At 40.0% G+C, this 26982-nt stretch overlaps 1 protein-coding gene across 2 annotated transcripts; it reads left to right on the top strand.

The window, feature by feature from the left end:
• Nucleotides 1–118: 118 nt before the first annotated feature.
• On the top strand, nucleotides 119–26982 carry LOC149318732 (APOBEC1 complementation factor). 2 transcript variants are annotated; one of them, XM_089507864.1, is made up of 11 exons: nucleotides 119–221; nucleotides 2381–2515; nucleotides 8017–8147; nucleotides 9881–10119; nucleotides 12398–12562; nucleotides 14484–14581; nucleotides 15726–15996; nucleotides 18310–18494; nucleotides 19002–19138; nucleotides 20138–20271; nucleotides 26494–26982. In XM_089507864.1, the coding sequence occupies exons 1-11, from the start codon at nucleotides 123–125 to the stop codon at nucleotides 26640–26642; spliced, it is 1743 nt and encodes a 580-aa protein (XP_089363990.1). In that variant the 5' UTR covers nucleotides 119–122; the 3' UTR covers nucleotides 26643–26982. The 2 variants fall into 2 exon arrangements, with proteins under 2 accessions (XP_089363990.1, XP_089363989.1); XM_089507863.1 differs by having other exon boundaries at nucleotides 18286–18494.

The following is a 26982-nucleotide window of genomic DNA, read 5'->3' as shown; positions in this document are numbered from 1 at the left end:
CATTATCCTCACTGATATTACAGAGCGGTCCTAGACAGAAACATTAATTTACTTAATTTATCTTAATTTGATTGCAGTGAGCACCCCTAATTAACCTGATTTTTTGGTGATAATCACTCTCAATGGAATCAAATCAAAAATCCGGGGATGGATTGGCCGGCACACAGAAAGAAGCTGCTCTCCGCACATTAATTCAGCGCACGGGATATAAATTGACGCAGGTAGGAATTTCCCTGTCACATGAGTACTGTTTTCAGACTACAGATATGAAGGTAAACTAATCAGCCTAGTGAGGATTTGCTTCAATGGTTTTTGCAACAAGCTTTGTCCTAAGTAAATCATCTGCTCCCACCCACCCCCAGTGTGTATAACAAAATTATAAAATGATTCTTCTATATGGTATGGGACTGTGAGCAATGGATGTTTAATGTCTGTTGTGCTGCACCTGATGAAACTGCTACTACAAAATGCACAGACTCTTTGTCTGTGTTCACGCCACTCACAGTATGTGGGTTATTATTCTCACAATCTGGCTTATACAGAGTGGTGTTCACATAAACTTCCAATTCTGAAAGAAGGTGTTAGATTTGACCACTGTTATTTGAGCAATAAAATCAGCTGAAGAAAAGGTGACAGGAATCGCAACAAATCTAAGGGTGAATACATCTGTGTCCCCTTCCACTTCTCATTTGTCTAGGGTTGCCAGAGTGAAAACTGGTGAGGGTTCCTGTACATTTAATGGTTGTGTAGAAGAGGCAGGTGTTGCTTGTCACACAACTAGATGACATTCATTATTTTCTGAAATCTTCCACAAAAGCATTACATAAATATATTTATTTTGGTCAGTGACCAGTAAAAAGAGGGAGCAAAACAGAGTAGATAGAACACAATACACTACATGAAAATACAATATTAAATACCAAGTTAAAAACAACATTAAGTATACAATATTTGATGCAGTCATCAAAGTTACAGGATCCCTCTCTAGTTTTCACTCTTACAACCTTATCCTCAGTTCATTTTGTCCCACGTTTGGGATGGAATTTCCCAATTTGCAACTTTCTGTTTTCAGTGTTTGTAATCTGCATTTCCAACATAATTTCTCGTAATATACAGTAGGCTCTTGGTATTTGCTGGGGTTTGGTTATTTTTGTGAATACAAAAATCCATGGATAATCAGGTCCCATTAAATACAAAGGCATAGTAAATGGTATTCTTTATACAGTGTGTCCACATCATATGCGGGCGTGCTTTAAGCGGCTTTCAGCATACGCTGAAAACTGCACTGGGAGAAAGGGTGGCACATCCTATAGGGAATAATGCGGTGCACTCCAATGTCACACACGTGCCGCCACACCACCACATGCACGAGCCCCATTCATTTAAATGGGGCTCAAGTATAGGTGGAATTCACTTTACCCGGGGGAGTCCGGAATGGATCCCTGCGTAAAGAAAGGGCAGACTATATAAAATGGCAAAATCAAGGTTTGTTATTTGGAATTTATATATTTTTAAAGTATTTTCTAGCTGTAAATGGTTGAATTTGTGGATAAAGTATCTGTGGATACAGAGTGCTAATTGTATTTAATTTTGCAAAGAGATTTCCTATAAGTATTGTATATAATCATTGATAAGTCTAAAAATTTATGCCCCAAAATTGACCCCAATGTCGACTTATTTACGGGGCAGTTTGGTAATGTGATAGCAGCTCTTTCAGATTTCCCCATGCAGTCAGTTGGTTGGGAGATCAGTTTCTCTCTCTCTTGAGTCAAGCAGAATAGTCCAGGGTGATTAATTGATGTTAAACAAACAGAGTCTCTCTCCCGCCTGCACTGGGTGCCTGAAGACTGAAACAAATGCACACATAACACACTGAAGGAAACTCCAGATTTTACCCCCATCTATCCATGGGTCATGGCAAAATGCATAATTTTGGCCCCAAACCTGTCCTCGACTTATACATGAGACGACTTATAGTTGAGTATATATGGTAAGTTATACATCTTTCCCATATATACATTTCTGTGTGTACTTTTTTCATGCAGCTTTTGTGTATGTATGTAGAACTGCATCACAGCATTCTGGAAATTGAAATATTAAAGAGTATCTTGTGTTTTGTTTCCAAAATTTATTTGGAAAGTTCTTCCTTATCCCTACAAAAGTGTTTGCTGTCATGTGCCACCCATTCATGACCATGCTATTTCCAGAATTCCTCTCAGGTATATCTAGTGAACCATTCCTTCAGTGGCAGTAACCAATGAAAGGAAGATAAGTTTCAAGAATGGGAAAAAATGTGACCAGACAAGGACAACCCTATGTCGTGGCTAAAGAGACATATAATTTTAATATCCAAAAATAACATTTCTTCTCTTCCATTCAGGAAAATGGACAAAGAAAGTATGGAGGACCACCACCAGATTGGGATGGACCGCCACCAGAACGAGGCTGTGAAATTTTCATTGGAAAATTACCCCGAGACCTCTTTGAAGATGAACTTATACCCTTATGCGAAAAAGTAATGATTTTAAAAATTAGTACGTTTTCTGTTCTTGCATATACTTTAGGAATGGGTTTATTTACAAAAAATGTGCCTACTTTTAGAAAGTGAAACTTATCAAAATGGGATGTGACAGCACAGGGCCCACATGGATGACAATAGACCTAAAGTTTGCTCAGCAGGATCAGGATGGAAAAAACCAGCTATGAGCTATGCAGCACTGCACCTATTAGGATAACATATTTTCCTACACTTAGGATATCTCAGGGAGAAACACAGTAATATGGAAAATAGCCAGTGTGCAAATTTAACTTTATATCTCTGAAGCCCAGGATTGAATCCCTGGTTGGCTATACCATTGAATAGGTTGCCTATTCAATTAACAGTTCTTGCAAGGCTAAAAATGATTCCCCTGGGATCCAGGAAGCAAGGAAGGAAGGAAGGGCACAAATACAATTAGTAGTGCCATTAAATCAACTGCTATTACATAAGTGCTGAATTACCATTGAACAGCCTATTCACTGGATGTACTCTAGTTGGGACTAGTAGTTGGATTTAATGCAAAGAGTTCTTTCTAATAATTTATTTAATTTTTTATAGATTTTTATTTAATTTTAATAATTTGTAGATGAATAACTGTTTCAAGTGCATTCTGGAGTTACTCAATATGCAAATTCATATTTCCTGTTAACCACAGTTTGCTGTTAATCGTGGTTTCCAGTTATCCACAGTAACAGGTGTTCTGTGGATGCATGAGGCAGAGTTACTTCCTTGAGTAGAACCAAATAGTATCTTTCAATGAAAAAAAACAAAAACGAGTGTAGCCCATCTCCTGATTTCCTTTCAGAGTAAAAGTATCACCCGCTGGAGAGCCAGGTAGTTGGCAGAGATTTCTTTTCACTGATAAATAAGTGAGATGATATCAAGGCCTCCAAGTAATCCTTTTGTAATAGATTAGCACAGACAAAAATAATGAGGAAGTGAATCAAGGAGATGCTCCTTCCCTTTTCCTCAGTGGGTTGCTACTTTGACCTAGCTGTTTATGTGCTTACACTTACACTTTAAAGGAGCTACCCAAGATACTACATCTGTTTTGGGGACAGAATTCAGCACCCTGAACAGTTCCTTTAAAGTTCAGATTAAAATCCAGAGTGGATTCATCAGCCCACTAACATGGAAGCCACTTGCCATCACTGATCTATCCTTCTATGCATCCTATCGATTTATCCATCCATCCCTTTGAGGTGTAACAATGGGTTGTCATTGTCATTCATACTTACAAGCACTATTAGGAAGTGTTCCTGAGCTTCTGAATGTACCACTAGGCCATTTTCCCAAAATTATTGTTACTTCTTGGGATTCTCAAAGCCATAAGCAAGTAGTTTCCTACAGCTGAGTTCACTAGTAGGCAACCTCCAAATTCAGGATACTGAGTTCTCTAGGCATAAACTATTATATCTATTTCCTAAAAGAACATCCCGATGTCCTTTATTCAGCTCATTGCTCCCATTATCACCAGGAAACCCATTTGTGGCAATAATGCCTGGAGGAGTGAGCCTTGGTGAGGACAGGGTTTTGTGCATAGCAACAGAGTAGAGAAACATCAAAATGATGGATAGACAGAGTAATTATGATAACTCTTTAACTGCATTATCCACAATCAAGCCCCCCAAAAATATAGCTAATGATAATGCCTGGAGTTTGTGACATTAGTGATGTGGAGAAAAGATAGAACATTCATTTCATATCATATATACTAATAGCATGTTTATCTCTCTTTAATGTTCTCATTTATCCAGCCAAAACACCATCAGTGACAAATACTGTAAGAAGGAGGTTTGAGCAGACTTGAGGTTTATTTTTAAAAATACAGTGAAATATTGAGGAAGCCCCACCCCCCACACCTTGATGGCTCAGAACCCCAAAATATCCCCTTGAGACTAAGCATGCTCAGAACACTGATTAAACATTGAGGAAGAAAATGGAAAACAAAGGTGGGGAAAGGGGAAAACGAACACAGGGTTATTTAAAAAGGATGCTGCAAAATCAAATAAGAATGGCTTTATCTTTGCACCATTTTTTTTAATTACCTTGGTCCAGGCCCTGGAGAGAAGCATTCCATGGTGCAACATTTTATTACAGGATCCACTTGTCTAGCGGAATCATAACAGAGCACTGAGTGGTGATTGATAACAAGTGTGTACACTACCATGCCTCCCTTGAGATGCCACCCAAATTCAATAATACCAAACACACATACACACACATATATACAAACAGGGGGTAGTGTGAGGTTTTAGTTCCAGGGGCCCTTACGTGGGGGAAAACAGGGAAGCTCAAGTCCCATATTATTCAATATTATCTGTGCACCCATGTTCACATATTACCATTGGATAATATGGGGTGTGACAATTCACAGACATTCAGACCTGTGAATGGGAAGTTCACCAATACCAAGGGCCCACTGTATACATAAGCCAAGGGCTGGAAGAGATTCAGGCATGGTTCAGACTGGCGCTTTGCGCCGGCCTGGCCACATACTAGAGTTGCACGGGGGTGGAGTGACCACACGCCCCACAACCTTAGTACGTGGTGGTAGCAGCGTCATCATGGCAGCCTCCCGCTCACATGGGGGCGCCATGATGATGTCACGCACATGCCCCATCCAAATGTTGTGGCGCATGCATGACGTCTCTGTGCCACCCCAGGCCGCTCATGCCACCACCTGATTGTGGTGTGGGGAGGAGCTCCGAAACAGAGCTCCTTTTGGGGGCGTGCATCATTCCCGCAGCAGCCAAATGGTGGAGGGAACAATGCTGGGGAGAAAGGGGCCAGGCGGCCCCTTTCTCCCATGGCTCTGGCTCCCGAGGTGTCCAGGGGCATATTTAACAACAATAGCCGAACACAATATATGATCATCAATCCATGAAAGATGCATTATGCCAGTGGACCTTGAACAACATAGACAACCATTTGCCCCCCCCCCCTCCCATCCCACGTTTATGTGCTAGTGTGGTGTACTAAGGGTGGGTGTTGTACCTCTTTCTGAACCTGAAATTGCTTCTATAATTATCATAATTATCACTAATTTACAGCTCCCCTGATGATGTTCCTATGCTTCAAATGATGACTGCATCAGCCTGGCCCAGTCAGTCTCTGTAGCCTCACTCTGCCCCTCCCCATCTTTCTATGATAGTATACATATCTCCATAGGAATCTATACACATAGAGCTTGGTGCACTTCAATTCAATCAGTATAATCTTTATTTTATGAGGTACAGATTAGTATGCTGTACATAATTGGGCTTATGCATATACGGCAGTTTCAAAAAAAACTTTGCTACACTAGGATAGCATTCTTTATGTATACAGAATCATGAGTATAAATAGAGGAATGCTAGGATTCCTCAGATGGATAAAAATATATTGGAAGAATGGGCCCTTGCTCAGAGAATTAGGTCTTGTGCATAGAGATGTATCTAATAAAATCCTATTTTGCTGTTTTTCACAACTTCTGTGACAAGGAACCAATGTATTTGAGGTTCCTAAACTTTCAAAAGAATGCTTGGGTCTCTAATCTCTGTATTAACTTTGGTAAGGATGCTTCTGTGTGTAAGGATGTGTAATGTATAATGGGTTAAAAGACTTCAAAAAGAGGTTGATATGGATACATATGGAGCAATTGCTGCTATTGTGTGCCTTCAAGTCGCTTCCAATTTATGGTAACTCTAAGGCAAACCTATCATGAAGTTTTCTTGGCAGGTTTCATCAGAGGCAGTTGCCATCTTCTGAGGCTGAGAGAATGTAACTTGCCCAAAGTCACCCAGTGGGTGCATGGCTGAGCTGGGATTTAAACCCTGGTCTCCAGAGTCATAGTCCAATGCTCAAACTACACCACACTGGCTCTAGGGAACATGTACAATTTACCAATTTTTTGGAGGTTCTGAGCATCCAATGCCCATGTTGGATTACCTTCAATGTTTCAGGGATGAAAACTGAGACACGTGTAGCAAAGCAACATCAGAGTGTGGCCAAGATGGCAAAAATTAAAGGGGGGAAATACATAAGGTAGGAGAGGTTGTAGCAATTTGCTTTTGCCTAAGTCTACTGGAACATTTTAAATGCAGCTAAACTAGTAGGACAGCAAAGGATTAATTAGGACTGTCCCTGAAACAGATTGAGGGCATGATGCATATGTGCATCACACAAGATCAGAAGCATGGGCAGAGAAAACACATAAAACATATTACAGTGCTTAAAGAACTCCAGCATCCCATTTCATGCCTCAAGCTACAACCTCGCCAAAGAGAAATATGGAATCATTTGAAAGAGAAGTCACTAACTATTATTTTCAATGACTTTCCCATCCCTTAGGCTTCTGTGAGGAGAAACCCAAGTGCAGAGCCTCCAAGAACAATTTTGCAAGGAACAAGAAGACCATTTCCAAGGCCTGGAGGGACATGGTTCTCACAAAACTGAGGATCTAAGGACCAAATGGACCTTAAATCCTCCATTAAGTCTACTTATTAAAGATAATAGTATAACATGAACATATAAAGTTGTAGTTTTTCCTTCTTTGTAGAAAAATATGGTTATGATAAAATATGAACTAAGCAGGCAGCTTTTGGTGTATGATTATGAGAACGTAAGTAAATGTGAGCTGTGATCAAGAACCAGAATTCAGAAATCTAAGTGAATACATCCCATTTCACAGGGTGAAATGATCCATTTGTTTCATAGAAAAAATAGACAGGTCCAAATTAAAAAAAGGGGCAAAATAATAATAAAAAAACAACCCTAAAGCTGAAAAGCTACATGTTTGCTAACCTTTGTAAAATAATACAATGGAAGGGGGCTGTGAAGTTGGTTTTGTTTTTTTGAGGGAGAGGGCCATCAGAAATTCATGGGCCCCTCCTTGGCTCTCTGGTCCTCAGACAGATGTACTAGCTAGACCCTGCTCTTATAGGCCCTACCCAAGTGTCACATCGTAATTTTATTCAAGTAAGAGTTGAACTGGGAGCAATTTTATTTCCTTTTGTGTGAGTCCTAGGTTGTGAGTAACTTGGTAGCTTTCTGTCTTTTCTTCCCTAAACAGAGAAACAGATTTTTTTTAAAAATGAACAAATCAATGCAAGAAATCATTACATTTATTTGGATGAGTGCACTCTAAGATTCATGGGACTTGCACAGAAGTTCAGACAATGTGTTATCAGAGGGTGTTAATAGAGGTCATTTACCTTGCTAACAAGCTCAGCTGTGCTAACTCAGCATGGGATGGACTTCAACATATGCTGCCTCTGTTTGTTTTGACTTTGTACACGGGTCAAAAAGCAGATCTCAAGTAAAACACGCTTTGCTTGATGCTCAAGGACAATAGTCAAGCCACCCTGGAGTGAAACAGGCACACAAACAGACTTGCAAGGAAATGGAAAACTTTATCCAGAACTTTGTTCCACGGGGCAGACAAAAATTCCCTTTGCAAGTAGATTTAATGGAGGCTTGTGCTTTGCTTTTTACAGATTGGTAAAATCTATGAAATGCGGATGATGATGGATTTCAATGGGAACAACAGGGGCTATGCTTTTGTAACATTCTGCAACAAACAGGAGGCCAAGAATGCAATCAGGCAACTGAACAATTATGAAATTAGGTAAGGACAGTTTATTTATTTTTAGAGAATGGACTTGCATCTTGCTTTTTGACTAAAGTTCTCAAAACCACTTGCAATGTTTTGAAATCCAACAAATATAACACAATGAAAATACAATAAAATTGTTAAAAGAAACAGAATAAAATTAATCAGACCACCATCTTGAGGGGGAGAGAGGTAGCCCAGCAACTACAGACCCCGCCTGAAGGACAAAGAGCCCTCCTTCCGACCACCATCTTGAGGGAGAGAGAGGCCTATGTGAGAAAGCAGATGAGCTGGACTTTCCCCCTTCCCTACTGTCATTCCCTTCTCCTTTTGACCATCCATTAAGAACCCAAGCCTTTCCTCCATTCCATCTGCCTCGGTCCTGGCCTCGGAGGTAGAGAAGAACTGCTGGACCTGATCCCCTTCCCCACCACCTCTCCCTTCTCCTTTTGTGTCATGTCTTTTTAGATTGTAAGCCTGCGGTCAGGGAACCGTCTAACTAAAAGTTTCTATGTACAGCGCTGTGTAAATTGACAGCGCTTTATAAATAAAGGTTAATAATAATAATAATAATAACAACAACAACATAGGACCTCATACTGAATCAGCACCGCATCAGTTACAGCAGCTTTCCTCAGTCTGCAGATATATTTGGGTATATATCAAAACACAGAGTTTTATCACACTAGTGAGATCCTGCGGGAAAATGGGACTTAAACAAGAGTTAAATCAAACTCAAATTTAAACAGAACCCACAAATTCAGGAAGTTTTTCACAACAAATTGCTGCTCAAGTGAAATGGCACTAAGTTAAACCCAAGTTAAAGCAGAGAAAAGCACCACCTTTTTACTTTCAGAATTTCTATAAAGTAAAAAGCTGCCGTTTTTCTCTGGTTTAACTTCGGTTTAACGTTGCGTTATTTCACGTTAACAGCTATGTCATGTGATAAACTTCTGGCATTTCTGGGTTTTCTGTACTTCAACTCTTATTTAAATCCCATTATCCCACAGGATCTCACTAATGTGATAAACTCCACAGTTGTCCACCACTGCCACCAAATGTGATAGAATTCTAATTCTTTCCCTTTTGTAAATAAATAAATAAATAAATATGACAAAAATAACTTGGAGACATACAAAAACAACTTCAAAGTTATAATTGGTATGATGCACTTAATATAAAATAGAACTGGTTTTTGTTGGTGGTGTGTGCCTTCAAGTTATTTCTAACTTAAAGCAACCCTAAAATGACCCTATCATTGGGATTTCTTGGCAACATTTGTTCAGAGTGGATTTACCTGACCCTCTTCAAATTTCCTGGTCAGAATCTCTGATCAGTCTTGCACCTAATGGCCTTTCCAGCTGCCAATCCAATTTATTGATGTTCTTTTCACTCCAGATGAATCCAATTGAAGCCAACTTCTTCCCCCAGTCATTTTCAAATATAGCCTCCCTTCTATAGCAACCATTAACTACAGCAGCTATAAAATTCATACTCTTAATATGAAGCCTGACTTCTGGCCTATATGATTAAATGATAGTTTAGAAACATCAAAACCAGAATCATTTTATTTTGACCACCGAACATACTGGTTGAGGGATTCTGGGAGCTGTAGTCCAGAAAAGGAACTTTCCATGTTGTGATGCTTGACATGAAGCAGAGGTTCTCAACTGTAATCATGGTCAATATTTTCCCAAAGAATTCCAAGCGTGTCTCACCATAAAAATGGAATTGTTGTTTGCATGCAGGAACGGTCGGCTGCTAGGGGTTTGTGCCAGTGTAGACAACTGCCGTTTATTTGTAGGAGGGATCCCTAAAGCCAAGAAAAGGGAAGAAATCTTAGCAGAGATGAAGAAAGTAACAGATGGTGTTGTTGATGTCATCGTCTACCCTAGTGCAGCCGACAAAACCAAAAACCGTGGATTTGCTTTTGTCGAATATGGAAGCCATCGGGCAGCAGCCATGGCAAGACGGAAACTGTTACCAGGTAATGCATAAAAATGCTATAATATTGCAGAATATAGAAAGGGACAAATCTGCAAGCTAGGAGTAGTCTACACATTTAAAATACTCCTTATTCCAGTCAAATAGAATGCAATCTGGCTACGGGCAATCACAGGAGTTCGATCTTTTTGTGCCCACTTCCCAAAAAACTCTGTGGGAAAAGGCTTTGCGGTTTTTACCAGAATATCTGCTGAAATTTGCAGAAACATGCATTATTGCATGTGTGGTCATCCACCTTCTTCACATGCATATGGATGGCTGTGCCTTTTCACCAGAAGGAGAGTAAATAGATGCAAATTTGTGCAGGAAAGTGAATAAAATTGTCAATGTGAACATATGGAAATGCTTTCCAGTTTGCATAGTAGACTAGCCTTTAAATAGCCAAATGGATTCTGGCCAGCAGAAGGAGAGAGAGTTAAGGGTATGCAACCCAGTTTGTTAGATGTGGGAGAATAATTGTAGATCTCCAAGAATAAGTATAACATTAATTTCATAATTTCATAAAAATTATGGTTGCAGTTTTCCGTGGAGTGCAAGTCAGGACAGCTCAGGGATAGAGGTACCATGGGAGATTCATGAAAATGGTCTCCCATTATACATTATATGATTCCTCTATGTGGGAAAGAGCAATTTCAAGTGATCAGTTTTGATCTGGTGTGTTGGTCGAAAGGATATCAACCTAGGCTATCTGCTGTCAAGGATTGGCAGTAATAGATTTCCTTGGAACCAGGACAAGCTCTAATAAATAAAACTCTAAATTTGTGCTTCTTGGATATCATTGTTTCTTTCTTTCCTAAAAGGAAAAGACCATCAGCCAATGACCCAGGGACTAGCACTAATAATAAAGGACACTGGACAGGATTCCCACCTTCTTCAATTATTAACTGGAACAAAAAAACCCAGGGACAGATTTCCCAAACTATACCTAGATGGGCAGTTGGTGCAGCTGTTTATTTACATAATTTATATCCCACCTTTCTATAAAACCTAGACTCAGGTTTCTTCAGTGTTATATTGGGCAGCATATGGCAGTTCCTAGAAGAGCCAGCCAGCCTCAAGCAAGAATGGGAATGGGGAAACATGTTGGATGGCTGAAGAAAAGTAGAATAAGAAAAGAGCTAGAAACAAAGCTTTGAACATGTCTTTCTGCAACACTCAGCAAAAATGTCCTCTTTTTTCAAACAAACTCTCATAGCATCACCCAAAGCAGATCACTTCACTAGTGGTATTTTGGTAAATTTTGAACTAGAGTTACACATCCATAACTGAGTAGTATTCATGATCCCTATGTATTTACAGTCCTGGAAATAATGTAAGGAATACAGACAGATTATGAAAGTCTTCCAACCATGTTTTACTAGGCATCAGCCATTACAAGCAATGGAGGTCTGTTCTCCAGTTGATGAGGACACAGCAGACTGATGTTTCCACTCCCCTCCCACCGGCAATCTCCAATACAAGAAGGAATTACAATAAGGATCCCGCTTCTGGTTGTTACATCAGAGTTCACTGGCAGAAACGGGATGGAAGTATCAGTCTGCTGCATCCCAATAGACAGGAGAACAGTCTTCCTTTGCTTGCAGCGAGTGATATTGAGTAAAGCAGGATGGGGACGGTGGGAGGCTAGGAGGTGCTACTTAATAGATCTAGGATCTTGACCACTGATTATTTCACTATGCCAGTTCAGAGTTGATCTCAGATATTTTCCTATTTCTACACTACAAATTTCTCACCCTGATTTAACTGTCATGTATTCTAGCCAAGGTACCTGCAATACCAATTCCAAAGGGGCAAGTGTTCCCCAAGATTTTGTATCAATACCAGAGCTTGAGGGAGGGAAGTTACTCTTTTGGTCTTCAATTTTCAAAACTGACTATTCTGACTGGAGGATCTTGTGGATAGCACTCCAAAGAAGTGGCTTGTCAAAGCTTAGCAACACCGTCATGAAGCTTCAGCTCCTAGGCTTTTTGTAGGCATGACAGTCACCCCAGTTTCAAAACTGTACCATTTGCTCCAGGAGGAAATAACCAAATCCAGCAAGTTTTTGACAGCATTTGGACTCCAAAATCAAAATGTTCACATTCTCATCTGCTTGAAAATTAGTTAACAATGTCTTTCATGGTAATAGAAATTCATTTGAGGTATATATCTGTCCATATGTAATCTTTTCTCTCTATTAAAAAAAATCCTACTGCTCTGCAGAGTTACCTACTTCTTATATTTATTTTTAAATGAATTATGAAATTCAAATTCCTCCACAGGAAGGATACAGTTATGGGGACATCCAATAGCTGTAGACTGGGCAGAACCAGAGGTTGAGGTTGATGAAGATACAATGTCAGCAGTCAAAATCCTCTATGTGCGAAATCTTATGTTATCAACCACTGAAGAGACAATTGAAAAAGAATTCAGCAGCATAAAACCAGGTAAAGCCAAAAGGGAACTGGACAGTTTGCTTAAAGTGGGTGGGTAAAGCAATGCAGGGTATAAGAAATAAATAGGGGGAAAGTAATCCCAGCTGAAAAGTTTATAACTTGTGAGAATGTCAGGAAAAGAAAGAGCTGTTAAATTTCCATGAAAAATGTTTGGGCAAAACAAAGCAGTCAGTTATTGCTGCTCTTATTGCGAATACAATACCCTCCAACTTTTTCACTGTTTGACAGGGACAGCTCAGGTTAATCCACTCCAATTCCACTTTTTTTAGCTGCTTTTAATATGTCCCAGATTCTCTTTCCTCCATTCACTTTCGCCCTTCATCCTGGTCTTAGTTCAGTTGCTGCAGGTGGAATTCAAACTGCAGTAGTTTGCACTTTTCTGCAGAAAGGGGAGAAGAGGAAGAGAACAAAGTATTGCTCTTCCAAAACTAAGTACATACATTACAGGATTTTTCTTCTTAAAATTGTATTTTTGTGCACTGTTTCTCATGAATAACTTTTTTATCTTCTTGTTGTCTGGCCATCATCTTTTGTCCACATCATGATATAGCTCAACCCCATGTGCCCTGGTTTTCATCTGTGAAATGGAGGGTATGAAAGTGTGGAATAAAGAAATGGGTTAAACCCAGAATAAAGCAATCATTCTAAATATTAGCTTTTTAAAAGTGTTGTTTTGGTGGAACCAGAATGTACCAAGTATGTAGGGGTTTGTTTGAATGCTAATTCTGAACCAGTTAATGTGACTCCCTCCCCATTCTGTTCTGGTTCATGGTCAGTGAATATTTTTAGACAATTACTTTTGTTCTGTTTCAGTTCAGATTCTGTTGCATACTGTTTTGCCTCCTTATGCAGCATGCCCATAAATCCTAAGTACTAGCAGGCCATGTTAGAGAAATAGTAGGGGGTGATTTCAATTTGGGTGGAAGGTAATAGAAAGGAAGTGCAGGCTGCATCACCTTCTCAAGAGGCCAGCACATCTTGAACCTGTTTAAGTTTTATGATTTGTTAAATCAGATGCTACATATTATTCAGAGATTTTTTAAAACAAACAAACAACATTAGTGAAGATCTCTGTGTGGGACAGAATTTCCACAGTTTAAAGGAGAGATTTTTGCTGTTGTTGTTGTTGTTGGGGTTTGCTTTGTTTTACTGGACTACAGATAACCTTAGTTTTTCTCTTTCACTGTGAACTTAGCCCTCCCCCCATGAAATTGTCCTTCAGTCCCCACATATCTAGTGTTGCAGTAACTTCACATACGTGTTTAGAAATACCATTTGGGAATTAAAAAGAGAGAGAGAGAGAGAGAGGCAGGCAAAGTTACCAAGGGAGTGAGAACATAGAAGATATAAGTCTGACTTTCATTGCCTCTCTGTCTCTGCAATGCTAGAAATTTGGCAACTGAAAGGAAATTTTACTGGGGACAGGATTCTTATGGGGAGGCAAAGCTTTCATTTTGCTCTCCCCCAATAGCTACATCCCCAACTATATTTTGCTTTTTCATTAAACCCTGACCTTCTTAAAGTTAATAGTTCCCATGTTGAGATCCACAAACAGTTCAACCACTTGAACAGCCTGCACATACACTTTAGATGATGCCTTCTATATTGTAGAACTCTACATATACAAAAGGTTTAGTAACACACTTCTGGATACCACACCAGCAGCAAGCAAATCAAAGGAAGGGGAAAAAAGCACAAGAGTGCCTATTGCTAAGCCAGAATAAATGAATATAAATAGAACAGCTGAGTGGTTTGTGGTTTGCAATGCCAGGATCTAATATTTATTTACTGTAGAATAATAAAAAATAATTGAATTAGTGAGGAAGATCAATGCCCAAAGGCAGAACACAAGCAGATGGTTTCCACTTTAGCAATATCCATGACAGACCTTGCCTCCAAATCTGTTCTACAGGGTCAGTGGAACGAGTAAAGAAAATCAGAGACTATGCATTTGTGCACTTCAACAACCGTGAAGATGCCGTAGAAGCCATGAAAGTCTTAAATGGGAAGGTAATGCTGGATTAGTTTTGTATTTGCTGGAAGGCATGCAGAGGGTTACACATATATGGCATTATAAGGTTTTATATTGTGGGTGTCTCTCTGTGTGTAGCAAAACAAAGCAATGCCAACAATACAAGTCTCTCCAGAGGGTCTGACCTGAATGGATTTGGTTTACATGCAGCAATTTTCCGGTCATGGAAATCTGTGATATACAATCCATTGCTAGAGTTTGGCTCTCAAGATGTCTGGACACCATTATAGTAAGACTAAAAGCATGTTTGCTATTTATAGTTCTATAAATGTTCAAGCAGAAAACCACCAGCCTAAACTGTTCCACTCTGATTATTTGCAATTGGTTTCTAGGAACAGCATAAGGCCAGTTTTTATGTTATGACCCCCCCTCCCTTCTCAAAACATTTACAGACAGCAGGTGGTATCTCCAAGTTACCAGGGCAGGCCCTGCCATGAGGCAGAATGAGTTGGTAACTTCAGGCAGCAGATTTAAGGTTTCATGAAAGTGGGCGCAAATTGTTATTTAATTACTTCTAGTGATGAGGAGGGAGAGCCAGTGTGGTGTAGTGGTTTGAGCCTTAGGCTATGACTTTGGACAACAGGGTTCAAATCCTAGCTTGACCATGAAACCCACTGGGTGACCTTGGGCAAGTCACATGCTCTCAGCCTCAGAGGAAGGCAATGGCAAACCTCTGAATAAATCTTGCCAAGAAACCCTCATGATAGGTTCAATTTAGGATTGCCTAAGTGAGGAATGACTTATTGGATTCCTCCTGTGCCAGAGTAATTTGACTGGCTTTGGACACTACACATCTTGAGCTTAAGTGGGTTCTATTTCATGCTCTCAGGCAGCAAGATGTTCTGGAAAAACTCATAGTACTGGAGGAGTATCAGGATCCCAGAACAGCTTACAAAGGTTAAAACACATACAGCTAAGAAAAATGGTGTTATTTAAAATACTGCAGATAGGCTAGCTGAGGAACAGGTCATTTGGCACATACAGCTGTAACCAGCCATCTCCCTTCAGAATCTGCTGACTGGAGCACCTGCCTCACTTTGCCTAATGGTAGAGCTGACCCATCTCTGGATTTCTACAACAATTAATCTTACGTTTTTTCTCTCCTCATATGTTTATTTAAAGGTGGTGGATGGCTCTCCCATCGAAGTCACCTTAGCCAAGCCAGTTGACAAAGACAGCTACGTTAGATACACCAGAGGCACAGGAGGGAGAGGAGCAGTGTTGCCAGAATACACCTATACGTTTGGGCCTTTATATGACCCTGCAGCCACTTATCTGGGAGCCCCAGTATTCTATGCACCTCAAGCCTATGCTGCCATTCCCAACCTTCACTTTCCTGCTGCTAAAGGGCATCTCGCCAACAGGGGCACTTTGAGGCCTCCATCCATTAGAGGTAATTTGACTGAGCAATACTTCCTCACAACACAAGCTAGCCATACCACCAGCATCCAGGTGGGGAAAGTGAATCACATGAATCCCAAGCCCCCAAGAACCACTAAGTCTCTGCCCCCCACTTTTTTTTTAAAGTGCCAGGTTTTGGGTGAGTTTTTATTTGAAAATAGCACCATAAGCTGTAAAACTGCCTGCAGATGCAGTGGTGTATCTCACCTGCCTACCAGTTTCCCCCCTTTGTACCAAATCCAAAATGGCCAAAGTCAGCTGAAAATAGCCATGCAGCCTGTCATGGGAGGGAATAAAAAGGCCCACTCTGCCCTGTAAAGTTGCCCACCCTTGAATTATATCTTGACAATTCTTGAAGGAAAAATACAATTGTCCCTCCACACTAGTGGCTTTGAGTTTTGCGGAAATTATTATTTGTGAATTTGATTAATATGTTCTCTCTAGAAATCCCTAAAGATGCAGTGGCTCAAGTGGTTAAGACTCTGCTGACTCTGTTGATTGCAAGATCGGCAGGTTGGCAGTTTGAGGCCCAAGCACTGAGTGATGGAGTGAGCTCCCATCACTAGTCCCAGCTTCTGCCAACCTAGCAGTTCGAAAGCATGCAAATGCAAGTAGATAAATAGGTACCATTCCAGTGGGGAGGTAAACAGCATTCTGTGCAATCATGCTGGCTACATGATCACAGAGTAGTCTCTGACAGCACTGGCTCTTTGGCTTAGTAATGGAGATGAGCACCGCCCCCTACAGTCAGACATGACATGACAACCTTGTCAATGGGGAATGCCTTTACTTACCTTTAGGAACCTCTAGGTCCTCCGGTGCAACTTTGCCAGAAGTTGACCATAAAGTTGTGTTGGAGGACCTAGAGATTGTGTCAATATTCAGAGCATAAGACGTGGCTGCCTCTGTATTTCATCTATAAAGTAGCCAACACTGGTTGACAGAACACAAAGCCATAGATAGTGCTGAAGTGGGGAATGAACCAAATTGCCACATCCCAATCAAAGCAAGCATTCCACTTATATGCCTTTGATGGAAAAGATTTGAGACACTGAAGTGCCAAAGACCTGAAACAAAGTTTGGTTGTACAACTGCAGCATATTACTTACAGATGGAAATGTGCCATCACAGATCAAATGCTGCCAGAAGGAACCTTTATATAATCTCAGACCCAACAGCTGTCAGTGAAGTCAGTTTGCACATCCAGATGGGTGTCATCAAATGCAGGATGATGCACTCACAGATGTATAGGGCAATCAGAACCATTACATAATTGCAGCAGAACAGAATCCTATTGACATGTATGCTAGGGAAGTCACTGGTAAATAGAAACATTTCTGGTTTGTAGTTGGTAAAACTGAGCAAAAGTTATATCTCAAATATGAGACACTTATTTATACTTCTGAATATCAAATAACTAGTCTGCAGCAATTGCGCTTGTTCATTAAATACAATTCAGTTTAGAAATGTACCCCCAGTCTAGATTCTAAGTAATATGGGCTTGAGCTGAACTGAGTCATAAGCTTCATATTAAACTGGTCAAAAGAGAGGAAATGGGGAAAGTAATTTATAACTACAATCCATATTCTCCACCCACTTATCTTCAGGCCATTCACAGAATGCAGATTGTCCAGAACTTGGCTTATATTAATAAGGATATGATTGGAATTCATTGTAAAAGTGATACTGTTAGAAGATAATCTTGCGGATATTCATTGGGTAGACTCTAATTCCCACGTTCATCATGTTTTCTTGACTGAACCTTTTTCAAAAAAAGAAAACTCAGATGTCTGAAGTTTGTGGGTTAAATTACAAATGTTAAAAATAACAAAATGCCCACAAGGTACAATTAAAGTTTGAACAATACAGTCTTTGCACATATCCATGAGCATTATCGCCCTTCCCCTGAAAGGCAATAAAGGGATTTGTGCTCTTGAGTGTTGCTACTTTTCAGTGAATTATTTCCAATAAACACTGAGTAGTGAAGACAGCAGAAGAAATGTTAGTGCCTGAGGTGTTAAATCTGAATGGTATAGTGGAAAAATATATAACAAACTAGACGATGTTCAGATTTCCTACCCAGTGTTACCAAAATCTGCTGCTGTAGCTAGGCAAGTTCATCTTGCATGACAATAGGGTTGCATCTACGCAGATGTAATTTTAATCCCCCTTCACTCTCTGTATCGTGTGTCAGTGTACAGGGTCAAGTCTTCCAATACATTAAGAATCAGGGAGATTTTCCTTTGAGTTGATTCAGTTCAATGCCTTCTTACATTCCTAGAAATTTACATGAATGTACCTGTAGGGGCTGCCGGAGTTAGAGGACTAGGAGGCCGTGGCTACTTGGCTAACCCTGCCCTGGGTCGTGGATACCAGCTCAAAGGAGAAAAAAGAGGCGAGGAGAAACTGTATGACCTTTTGCCAGGAATGGAGCTTACACCAATGAATCATGTCAGTTTAAAACCACAAGGAATTAAACTTGCTCCTCAGGTAGGTAAAGTGCAGTTAGAAAAAATGCTTCCTCTCTTGGGCACCCCATCTGTGTTTCTGTTTATTCTAGATTTGCAATAATAATAATAAAAAAAGATTCAGAGAGGAATAACTAATCTGATGTTTATTGATTTTTGAGCTCTATTGTTTAATTTGTTTTTAGTTATCATTTAATGCTGCTGTTTCTTTCTTTGTCTTGGTGGAAAAGTTGGCTAATAATCAATCAAATCAATCATTAACATATTGAAACTCATTTTTATCTTCCCCACAACTATGGGATTTTCCTATACAGTGTGGCTCTGCTGGTGTCTTCTGTTTAATTTTCAGAGCCAGATTTTGAGCTGAAGCACTGGACTTAAGGCTGATATAATAATTGTTCTTTTAAATGAAAATATCAATGTAAAAGTACCTTCCATCCCACACTTCATAGACATGGGCACAGTTAAACTGTGTGTAGGTTTTGACTGATTACCAAATGGACATCACTGAATTTGTTTTTCATTGCAGATATTGGAAGAGATCTGTCAAAAAAATAACTGGGGACAACCTGTCTACCAGCTTCATTCTGCCATTGGTCAAGACCAAAGACAATTGTTCTTATATAAAATCACTATCCCTGCCCTTGCCAGTCAAAATCCTACCATGTAAGTAATTGCTGCATTTGCCAGGTTTTAGTCTAAGAGCTTTATCACACTAGCAGGCAAATGGGATTTAAATGAGAGTTAAACTAGAGAAAAACAGGAAATGCCTGAAGTTTATCACACAACATTTCCTGGTTTTCTCTAGTTTAACTCTCATTTAAATCTCATTTGCCCGCTAGTATGATAAAGTTCTAAGCCTAAGTCAGGAGTGAGCAGCTGTCAGGGATTAGGGGACCACTATGACCAACCAGAGGACTGGAAGGACATTCTCCTCCCACGCAGCCCAAAAATGGGGAAAGATTTGGGCTCATAAGTACCCTACAACATTTCCTGTGAGTAGGGCGAACAATTTAATCACATCACATTTTAGGTTCAGAATCGCTCAGTAAAGACACCTCAGGGATGGGGGAGAGTGTGTGAAAAGTGCCTCCAGACCCTTGGGAACATATGAGGGCAATCCTCTTCAAGCTTTTGGGCCTTTTTTTCAGACAAAACTTTTAAGGGAGCCTTAAAATTGTCCCTACAAAACTTCCCCTGGGACCACATGTAGTCCTCAGATCACACTGTCCCTACCCTGACCTGGCATTGAAACCTTTGGGTAAGAATAAAGATGAAAACTTTCAAAATATGAATTTGTTTTTATGGTTAATCACAGAATTAGATATTCCTTCTTATACAGGCAGGCCCTTGGCAAGTGAACTATTATGTTGCTGAAGAGGTTTGACCAGTTGGGTGCCAGTTATCTTTTACTGTTGTCTTTTTAATTGTTTTTAATTTTTTCATTTCAGAAGGGGTTTTTTAAAGCCAGAATTGGTTTCTAATTATAATTTTCCTTTCCTTAGCTTCTATGAAAATCTTGGGAATGGGTGTTCAGTAAATAATTAATTAAACCCATAGCCTTCCACCATAAGTTATTTTTGTTGGTTTTGTAAAAGATAGTTACATCTTCCTAACATGCAAAATGTAAGACGCGTGAACTCAATCTTTACAACTGCTTTTTAGGCATCCCTTTACACCACCTAAGCTCAGTGCATATGTAGATGAAGCGAAAACATACGCAGCAGAATATACTCTTCAAACACTGGGCATTCCCACTGAGGGCACTGAGACGCCTACTGCTACAGCGGCTTTTCCAGGTATGTCAAGAGTGTACAGGCACTGGCTTGGATCCTAAGATACCTTAGCTTAAGGAAGTGCATGAAAAGAAAATGTGCCATCTCCACCACCATGCATCTGGGTCTCACCTGCACCCCCACACTCACCCAAGCGCAGTAGTGTGAGGAGCAACCATCAGAGTGGATGCTCCACCTTCAGGGCAACCAATCTGCCTTTCCCCATCTAATGCATCAGAAAGGTGAGGGAAACCTCCTTTAACACTGTGGGCCCATACAGACAGGCCAAAATAAAGCTGCTTCGGGTCATTTTGGAGGTGTGTTGTTTAAATGATATATGCATCTTAAGAGGCCAGAAGCCAAACCAAAGCCACGCTCCAGTCCTAAGGACTGGACAGCAGCTTTGGTGCAGCTTCTGGCCTCTTATCATGTGTGTGTCATTTAAACAGCCTACCTCCAAAGTGACCTCAAGCAGCTTTATTTTGGCCTGTCTTTATGGGCCCACTGTAGTGGAGAGGATGAAGTGGAGGTTTTCCTCCCATTAATGTCCTTAAATAAACTTCCCACAGGATCCAAACCTTTACTTGCAGCACTGTCTTATGCATGCCTTCTTGAGAAATGCCATTAGGCTCAATGAGTCTTGCTCCCAGGAAAGTTTGTATAAGATTGCAGCTCTAACTGAATATTCAGTGCAGCTCAATCAAAGCCATGTTGGAGTTCTTGTTTTCTTCAGAGGTAGTTAATTCCTTCTCCTTATTAGTCTTTGGCTGTTGTTAACTGCTGTCAAGTCTGACTTATGGTGACCCCATAAATGAGAGACCTCCAAGTCACCCAGTCATTAGCCCTGCTCAGGTCTTGCAGACTCAGGACCATGGCATCCTTAATTGAGTTTATCCATCTGGAATGCACTCTTCCTCTTTTCCTATTGTTTTCTATCTTACCTAGCATTATGGTCTTTTTTACTGAGTCATTTCTTCTCATGATTGGTATAAGGAAAGACTAGAAGAAGAAGAAATAACAAGAGAGAGAGAGAGAGAGAGCTTGGAATCAGTGGGAACAGAACATATGGGAGAAGTCAAAGTGAGGACAGAAGGAAGAAATGCACAAAGTCAAGGTCAAAAGAGAAAGGGATTCTGAAGAATAGGAAAGGATATAAAATATCCTAATTCTTGAACTCAGGGCACTTTCACACTATACAGTTATAATGTTATGATTCCACTTTAACTTCCATTGCTGCATCATGTGGAATCCTAGGATTTGTAGTTTAGTGAGGTAGTGGAGGGGAAGTACTCTAGGGGGTATTCTAGGCCCCTAAATACCTTAAAGACAACACAAGAACCTGTCTGATCTTGGAAGCTAAACAGGGTCAATCCTGATTACTACTTGGATGGAAGACCATCAACCAACACCAAGTATTGTAGGCTATGGCGGGATACATACCGCCATTTAGTACGTATAGGATACGTACTAGGGTTAGGAAGGGGCGGTGCTTCCGTACCCCCCTAACCCTAGTACGTATCCTATACGTACAAGATGGCGGCGCCCCTTCCACATGGGCGCCGCCATCTTTACGTATCGGACGCTGAGCGTCCGTACGTGTCGCAGCCTTTATGACGTAGCGAGTGTGCCCCTGGCGCCTCGCTACGTCACAAACGCGACTGAAAAAGAAGCTCCATTTTGGAGCTTCTTTTTCGGTCCGCGTGGGAGCCGCGCCGTCTGAAGGCTCCGGCTCCCCCACGGATCTACCGGCGGCGGCGGCGGCAGACCGCCGCAAAGCGGCGGTTTGTACCCCGCCTATATTTCAGAAGAAAGAAATGGCAAAACCACCTCTGAGTATTCCTTGCCTAAGAAAACCTATAAATCGACAGACAACGTGAAGGCACTTACATATATACATATACAAATTTTTTCCTGGGTACGAATTCTAAACACCTCGTCCTAAATGGCAAATCTCAGGACTCCATAGGATGTTGCCATGGTTTTTAAAGTCGAGTCATGCTGCTAATAATTATATAGTGTGAAAGGGCCCTAAGTGTTGAAGCCACAGTTAACTGAGTCCAAGAAAGAAGCTGAAATGTGTAAGTACACATGATTTTGTGTAACAATATTCTGATTGAGAAATATAGATGAAACAAATGGATGCTGAGTGGTAAGTGCAAAGGAATGTATAGCAAAGAGTGCGGGAACCATTCTTCTGAGCCCTTAAAGAACACATACAGAATGAGGGACAAGGGTAAAGATCACCCAAACCTGGTATCCATTAAATTTCCATAAATCAAACACATCTTGCTAACATGGGAACTTGTGAGGTGGAGTTAGGATGCAGCCCACCCCACCCACAAGTGAATCGATAAAGAAAGTGGTCTTGTGAATACTAGTGATTTTTAAAAAATCACTTATTTTATTCTTAAATATGAACACTTTTTTTTCTTACCAGTGGATGAGAGTTTGGAAGCATTTTCCAATTAATTTTGCAAGAGGGGTCCCCCTCCCACAAAAAAAAATGTTTTTTTGCGAAAATATATTGCATTCTTTGCAAAATCCAGTGGGGGAGAGAAGGTGGTATAACTCTCCACCCAGTAAAAAAAGGATTGATCTTACTCTTGCTCAGGATAATTTTTTCAATACATCAATACATCTTTTCTTGTCAAGGACAAGGGCATTTGTGACTATTATTTACATCCCTGGTGAATTCATAAATAAAGTTTCTCTTAGGAGACTGAAGTGTGTACTGTGGTGTTACTTAATGTTGTCAGCTGAAAAAGCTGGGTGATTTCATGGGAATAAAGTATCAGTGGGATTCAATAAATTCAAAGGGAGTATTGATTATTTGATGGCACATTGATAACATTACAAATTAATTAGTTTGAACAGCATGATTAATTTAATTATGATCATTTTAGTATCCTCTTAAAGTATAGAGATCATGAGTATAGAAGTGAAAGGGAACATAGAACCAATGCAGAAATCCAGTTTACAGTTACCATAAGTAAAACTTTTTGCACTGTGTGCATACTTCTTTCATGGTAATTTGATTTCTTTTACCTTACTGGAAATATGCAGCAATCAGTCCTGTTGATTAATATGGAATCATTCAGGAACATCAGAGCTTTTAAAAAAAAAAATTAAAATCCATCCAGCTTCCTGCCACAGAGAAAAAATCAATTTGTCTAGGCTTGTTCAAGCTTCCATGTTACATAAGATATGCTGATGTTTTATTGAACCTAGTGCCATTTACTGCTTAATTATAATGACCTTCACCTACCATTACATTGTTACTTATAAGGCTATGGAATACATTTGGTCTATTCCAGTTCAAGAATCCCTGGCAGTCCAGTAACAATGTGGTCTCTTAAAGTTAATATAAAATGCATCATTCTAAGCTATGTCTCCTATTCTCTTCCTCTCTGGAGAAGAGATGTCTAGCTATTCATTGACAAAACAAAACTAATTGGGGGGAAATTTCAAGCAGATATGAGAAGGATGCATAGACAATGAAAAGTTATGGGTTGCTCTTAAAGATATGGGAGTGCCACTACATTTGATACTCCTGATGAGAAATCTGTACTTAGGACAAGAAGCTACTGTCAGAACAGAATATGGAGAAACAGAATGGTTCCCAATTGGCAAAGGGGTCAGGCAAGGCTGCATTCTATCATCCTATTTCTTCAATTTGTATGCTGAAAATATCATACAAAGAGCAGGTTTAGATTCAGAAGGAATGAAAATAGGAGGAAGGAACATCAACAGTCTAAGATATACAAATGACACCATACTACTAGCAGAAAACATCATAGTTTTGGAACAATTATTAAGGAAAGTCAAAGAAGAAAGTGCAAAGGGAGGCTTACTGGTGATCATAAAGAAAACAAAAATAATGCCCACAGAGGATCTACATAGATTCAACTTTGATAATGAGGAAATCAACATAATTAAAGAGTTTCCATACTTTAGGTGAAACATTGATCAGAACAGAGATTGCAGTCAAGAAATAAGAAGACGAATAGGAATGGGAAGGGAAGACATGAAAAAAACCTAGACAAGATCCTAAAGTGTGAAGATATGCAATAGAGCAATAGTTAGAACCATCCAAGTCATTGTACTCTCCATCACCATGCATGGATGTTATAGCTGGAAAGTGAAGAAAGTGGTTAAGATCAGTTCATTTGAGATATGCTAGAGAAAGAATCCTTAGGAATCTGTAGACAGCCCCCAAAGACAAACAAATGAGTCCTTGAACAAATCAAACCTGAAGTCTCACTGAAAGCAATGATGATCAAGGTTATTGTATTTTGGCCACATCATGAGAAGGAATGACTCATTAGAAAAGACAATAATGCTAGGAATGGTAGAAGTTAGTAGAAAGAAAAGAAGACTGAACGCCAGCTAGATAGACTGAATCAGGAAAGTCGTGGGTCTGAATTGACAGGACTTAAACAAAGTGGTGGAAGACATATCTGTATTTTAAAAACACTCAAAATTACAAGTAGTAAAGGATATATATATATATATATATATATATATATACACACACACACACACACACACACACATACACACACATACAGAGAGAGAGAGAGAGAGAGAGAGAGAGTATTCTAAATCATATATTCTAATTCATAAATCCATTTCCTTTTTTCAAGAACCTGTTATTCACTCCATATTCAAGGTCAAACGGCTATCAGGTTGTGGTACTGTTATATTTGCATTACATATTATCAAGCATTTTGATAAAACATAAATAGGCAAGCCTTGCCTTTCAGCTGACATGCAGGAGAAATGGTTGAAGTATTTCGTCTGATCCAGGATCATTGCAACTGAGGTTCAAAATTCAGGGGTTCCTTAGCTGAATAGATAAGACCTATTTAACTTCTGATGTTGAAAGTCAACTGTACATGATCTTCACTCCCTACTATAATTAAAAGAACCATTTTTTTTATTTTATTTTATTTTCCCAAATAAAGCAAGAGAACTTGAATTTGCTGCAGCTGATTTTTTAACCAATTTTAAGGGAGTTAGGTTCAACTGTGTTTATCTGGGTATTAGGATCATTTTAATCTACTTCTTTCAAAATTGTTTCAGAAGCTGTTAACAACAGCAACAAAGCATCCCTTTCTTATGTGAAATCAAAGGCTTTGATGGCTGGCATCCATGGTTTTTTGTTTGTTTTTCAGGCTATGTGGCCATGTTCTAGAAGATTTTCTTCCTGACATTTTTCCAGCACCTGTGGCTAGCATCTCTGAAGATGCCAGCCACAGATGCTGGCGAAACATCAGGAAGAAAATCTTCTAGAACATGGCCACATAGCCTGAAAAACAGACAAAAAAACTTGCCTTTCTTTTGTGTGTGTGTATGATATGAGTCTATTTGTTTATGATTCTCTTTCCTCCATCCTCATTCTGCCCATATCAGTTTATGTCAGATTCTCTTTTGTCTGAAATAGTTTCTTCAGTTCATTTTGAAGTTTGGGAATTTTTCCAGTTTTAGGTTCAGTCCATCCTGAACTTTGAAAACAGGAAGAAGGTGCTTGTGGGATTAGTTGGATTCTGGTGCCAAAGTAACTTGGCCAGTCTTGGTTACTACGTCTCTTGATGCTGAGGGGGGCAGATCTGATTTACAGTCACCCCTCCTTTCTCATGGACTTGAGGTCCGCAGTCCTGGATATGAACAGAGGAGCGACCTCTTTTAGTGTCAATGGGATGTGCCCCTGCAGCACACATCCTGTGCACGCTCATGGGCACGCACCCCATTCAAGCTTCTGGGGCTTGAATATCTGCGAGTCTCCGTTTTCGTGGGGGGAGGGGGTCTGAAACAGATCCCACACAAAAACGGAGGGCCAACTGTATTCTTCTGCCTCAGGCAGCAAAAATTTCATGGCCTAACTGCCATCTTTGTTTCTAAATAAAACTGACTCCACAACATTACACACATCCACTCAGAACGCATGTAGCTCTTGTATATGATTGTATATTATTGTAGGTCTGACCACAATGGGGTAAAACATAACTAGCAGTTTATTTTACTTCTCTTCAACTTGGACCATTTATTTGGACACTGTGTGTGTGTGTGTGTGTGTCCGCACATACAAACTACTATTGGTTAGAAACATACAGCCAAACCACAGACTTAATTCTTACTTCCTAGAAGCCAGTGCTTTGGCTATTCTGAGACAGAAGTGTAAATCAAAGATTCTTGTCTGTCATTTTAGCTATGCTGAAACTGTGTTGTTTATTATTTTCCTTGCAGGATATATTGCTAGTGCAGCTGCGACTGTCGCGGCCACTCAGCTCAAGCAAGCAGTCGCTCTAGGACAAGATTTGGCCACTTACGCAGCCTACGAAGCTTACCCAGCCTTTGCAGTGGCAACTCGTAGCGACGGATATGGAGCTTTTTAACAAGACATATTTTGCTGCTGTATTTAAAGCAACGGTTTCCTCCACCTTTAATCAAGCTGTGACCTTGCATAGGAGCTACTTCAGGCTAATGATTAGTTGGATTCAGTGATTTTGAATTAATAATTGGGTAAATTCTGATGGAGCAGGGGTTCTTTGCTTTTAGATTAACAGTTTAATAACAGTAAGTAATGGTAGATGATATTTTTTTAAAAAAAAATCCTTAAAATGTGTGTTGGATACCAGGAGAGGGAACTTCTAGGGCGCATTGTTTGGTTTCTGTTTATCGACAGTGGTGGCCATTTCCAATAGTGTTTTTAATAGTAAAGTTGTAATGTTATTA

The sequence above is a fragment of the Sceloporus occidentalis genome, unplaced genomic scaffold (assembly GCF_023333645.1).
Source record: "Sceloporus occidentalis isolate IW3139 unplaced genomic scaffold, rSceOcc1.0.p SCAF_2, whole genome shotgun sequence".
Lineage (NCBI taxonomy): Eukaryota > Metazoa > Chordata > Lepidosauria > Squamata > Phrynosomatidae > Sceloporus > Sceloporus occidentalis.
Note: the sequence above shows the minus strand (reverse complement) of the source record. Positions and strands in the feature narration are given on the sequence as shown.

Bases quoted from the DNA above. Each gene is read 5' to 3' on its own strand.
- LOC149318732 (XM_089507863.1), top strand. From the start codon at position 123: ATGGAATCAAATCAAAAATCCGGGGATGGATTGGCCGGCACACAGAAA. The intron at 10,120-12,397 runs GTAATGCATAAA...ATTCCTCCACAG, and splicing joins AAGACGGAAACTGTTACCAG to GAAGGATACAGTTATGGGGA. The intron at 14,582-15,725 runs GTAATGCTGGAT...GTTTATTTAAAG, and splicing joins TGAAAGTCTTAAATGGGAAG to GTGGTGGATGGCTCTCCCAT.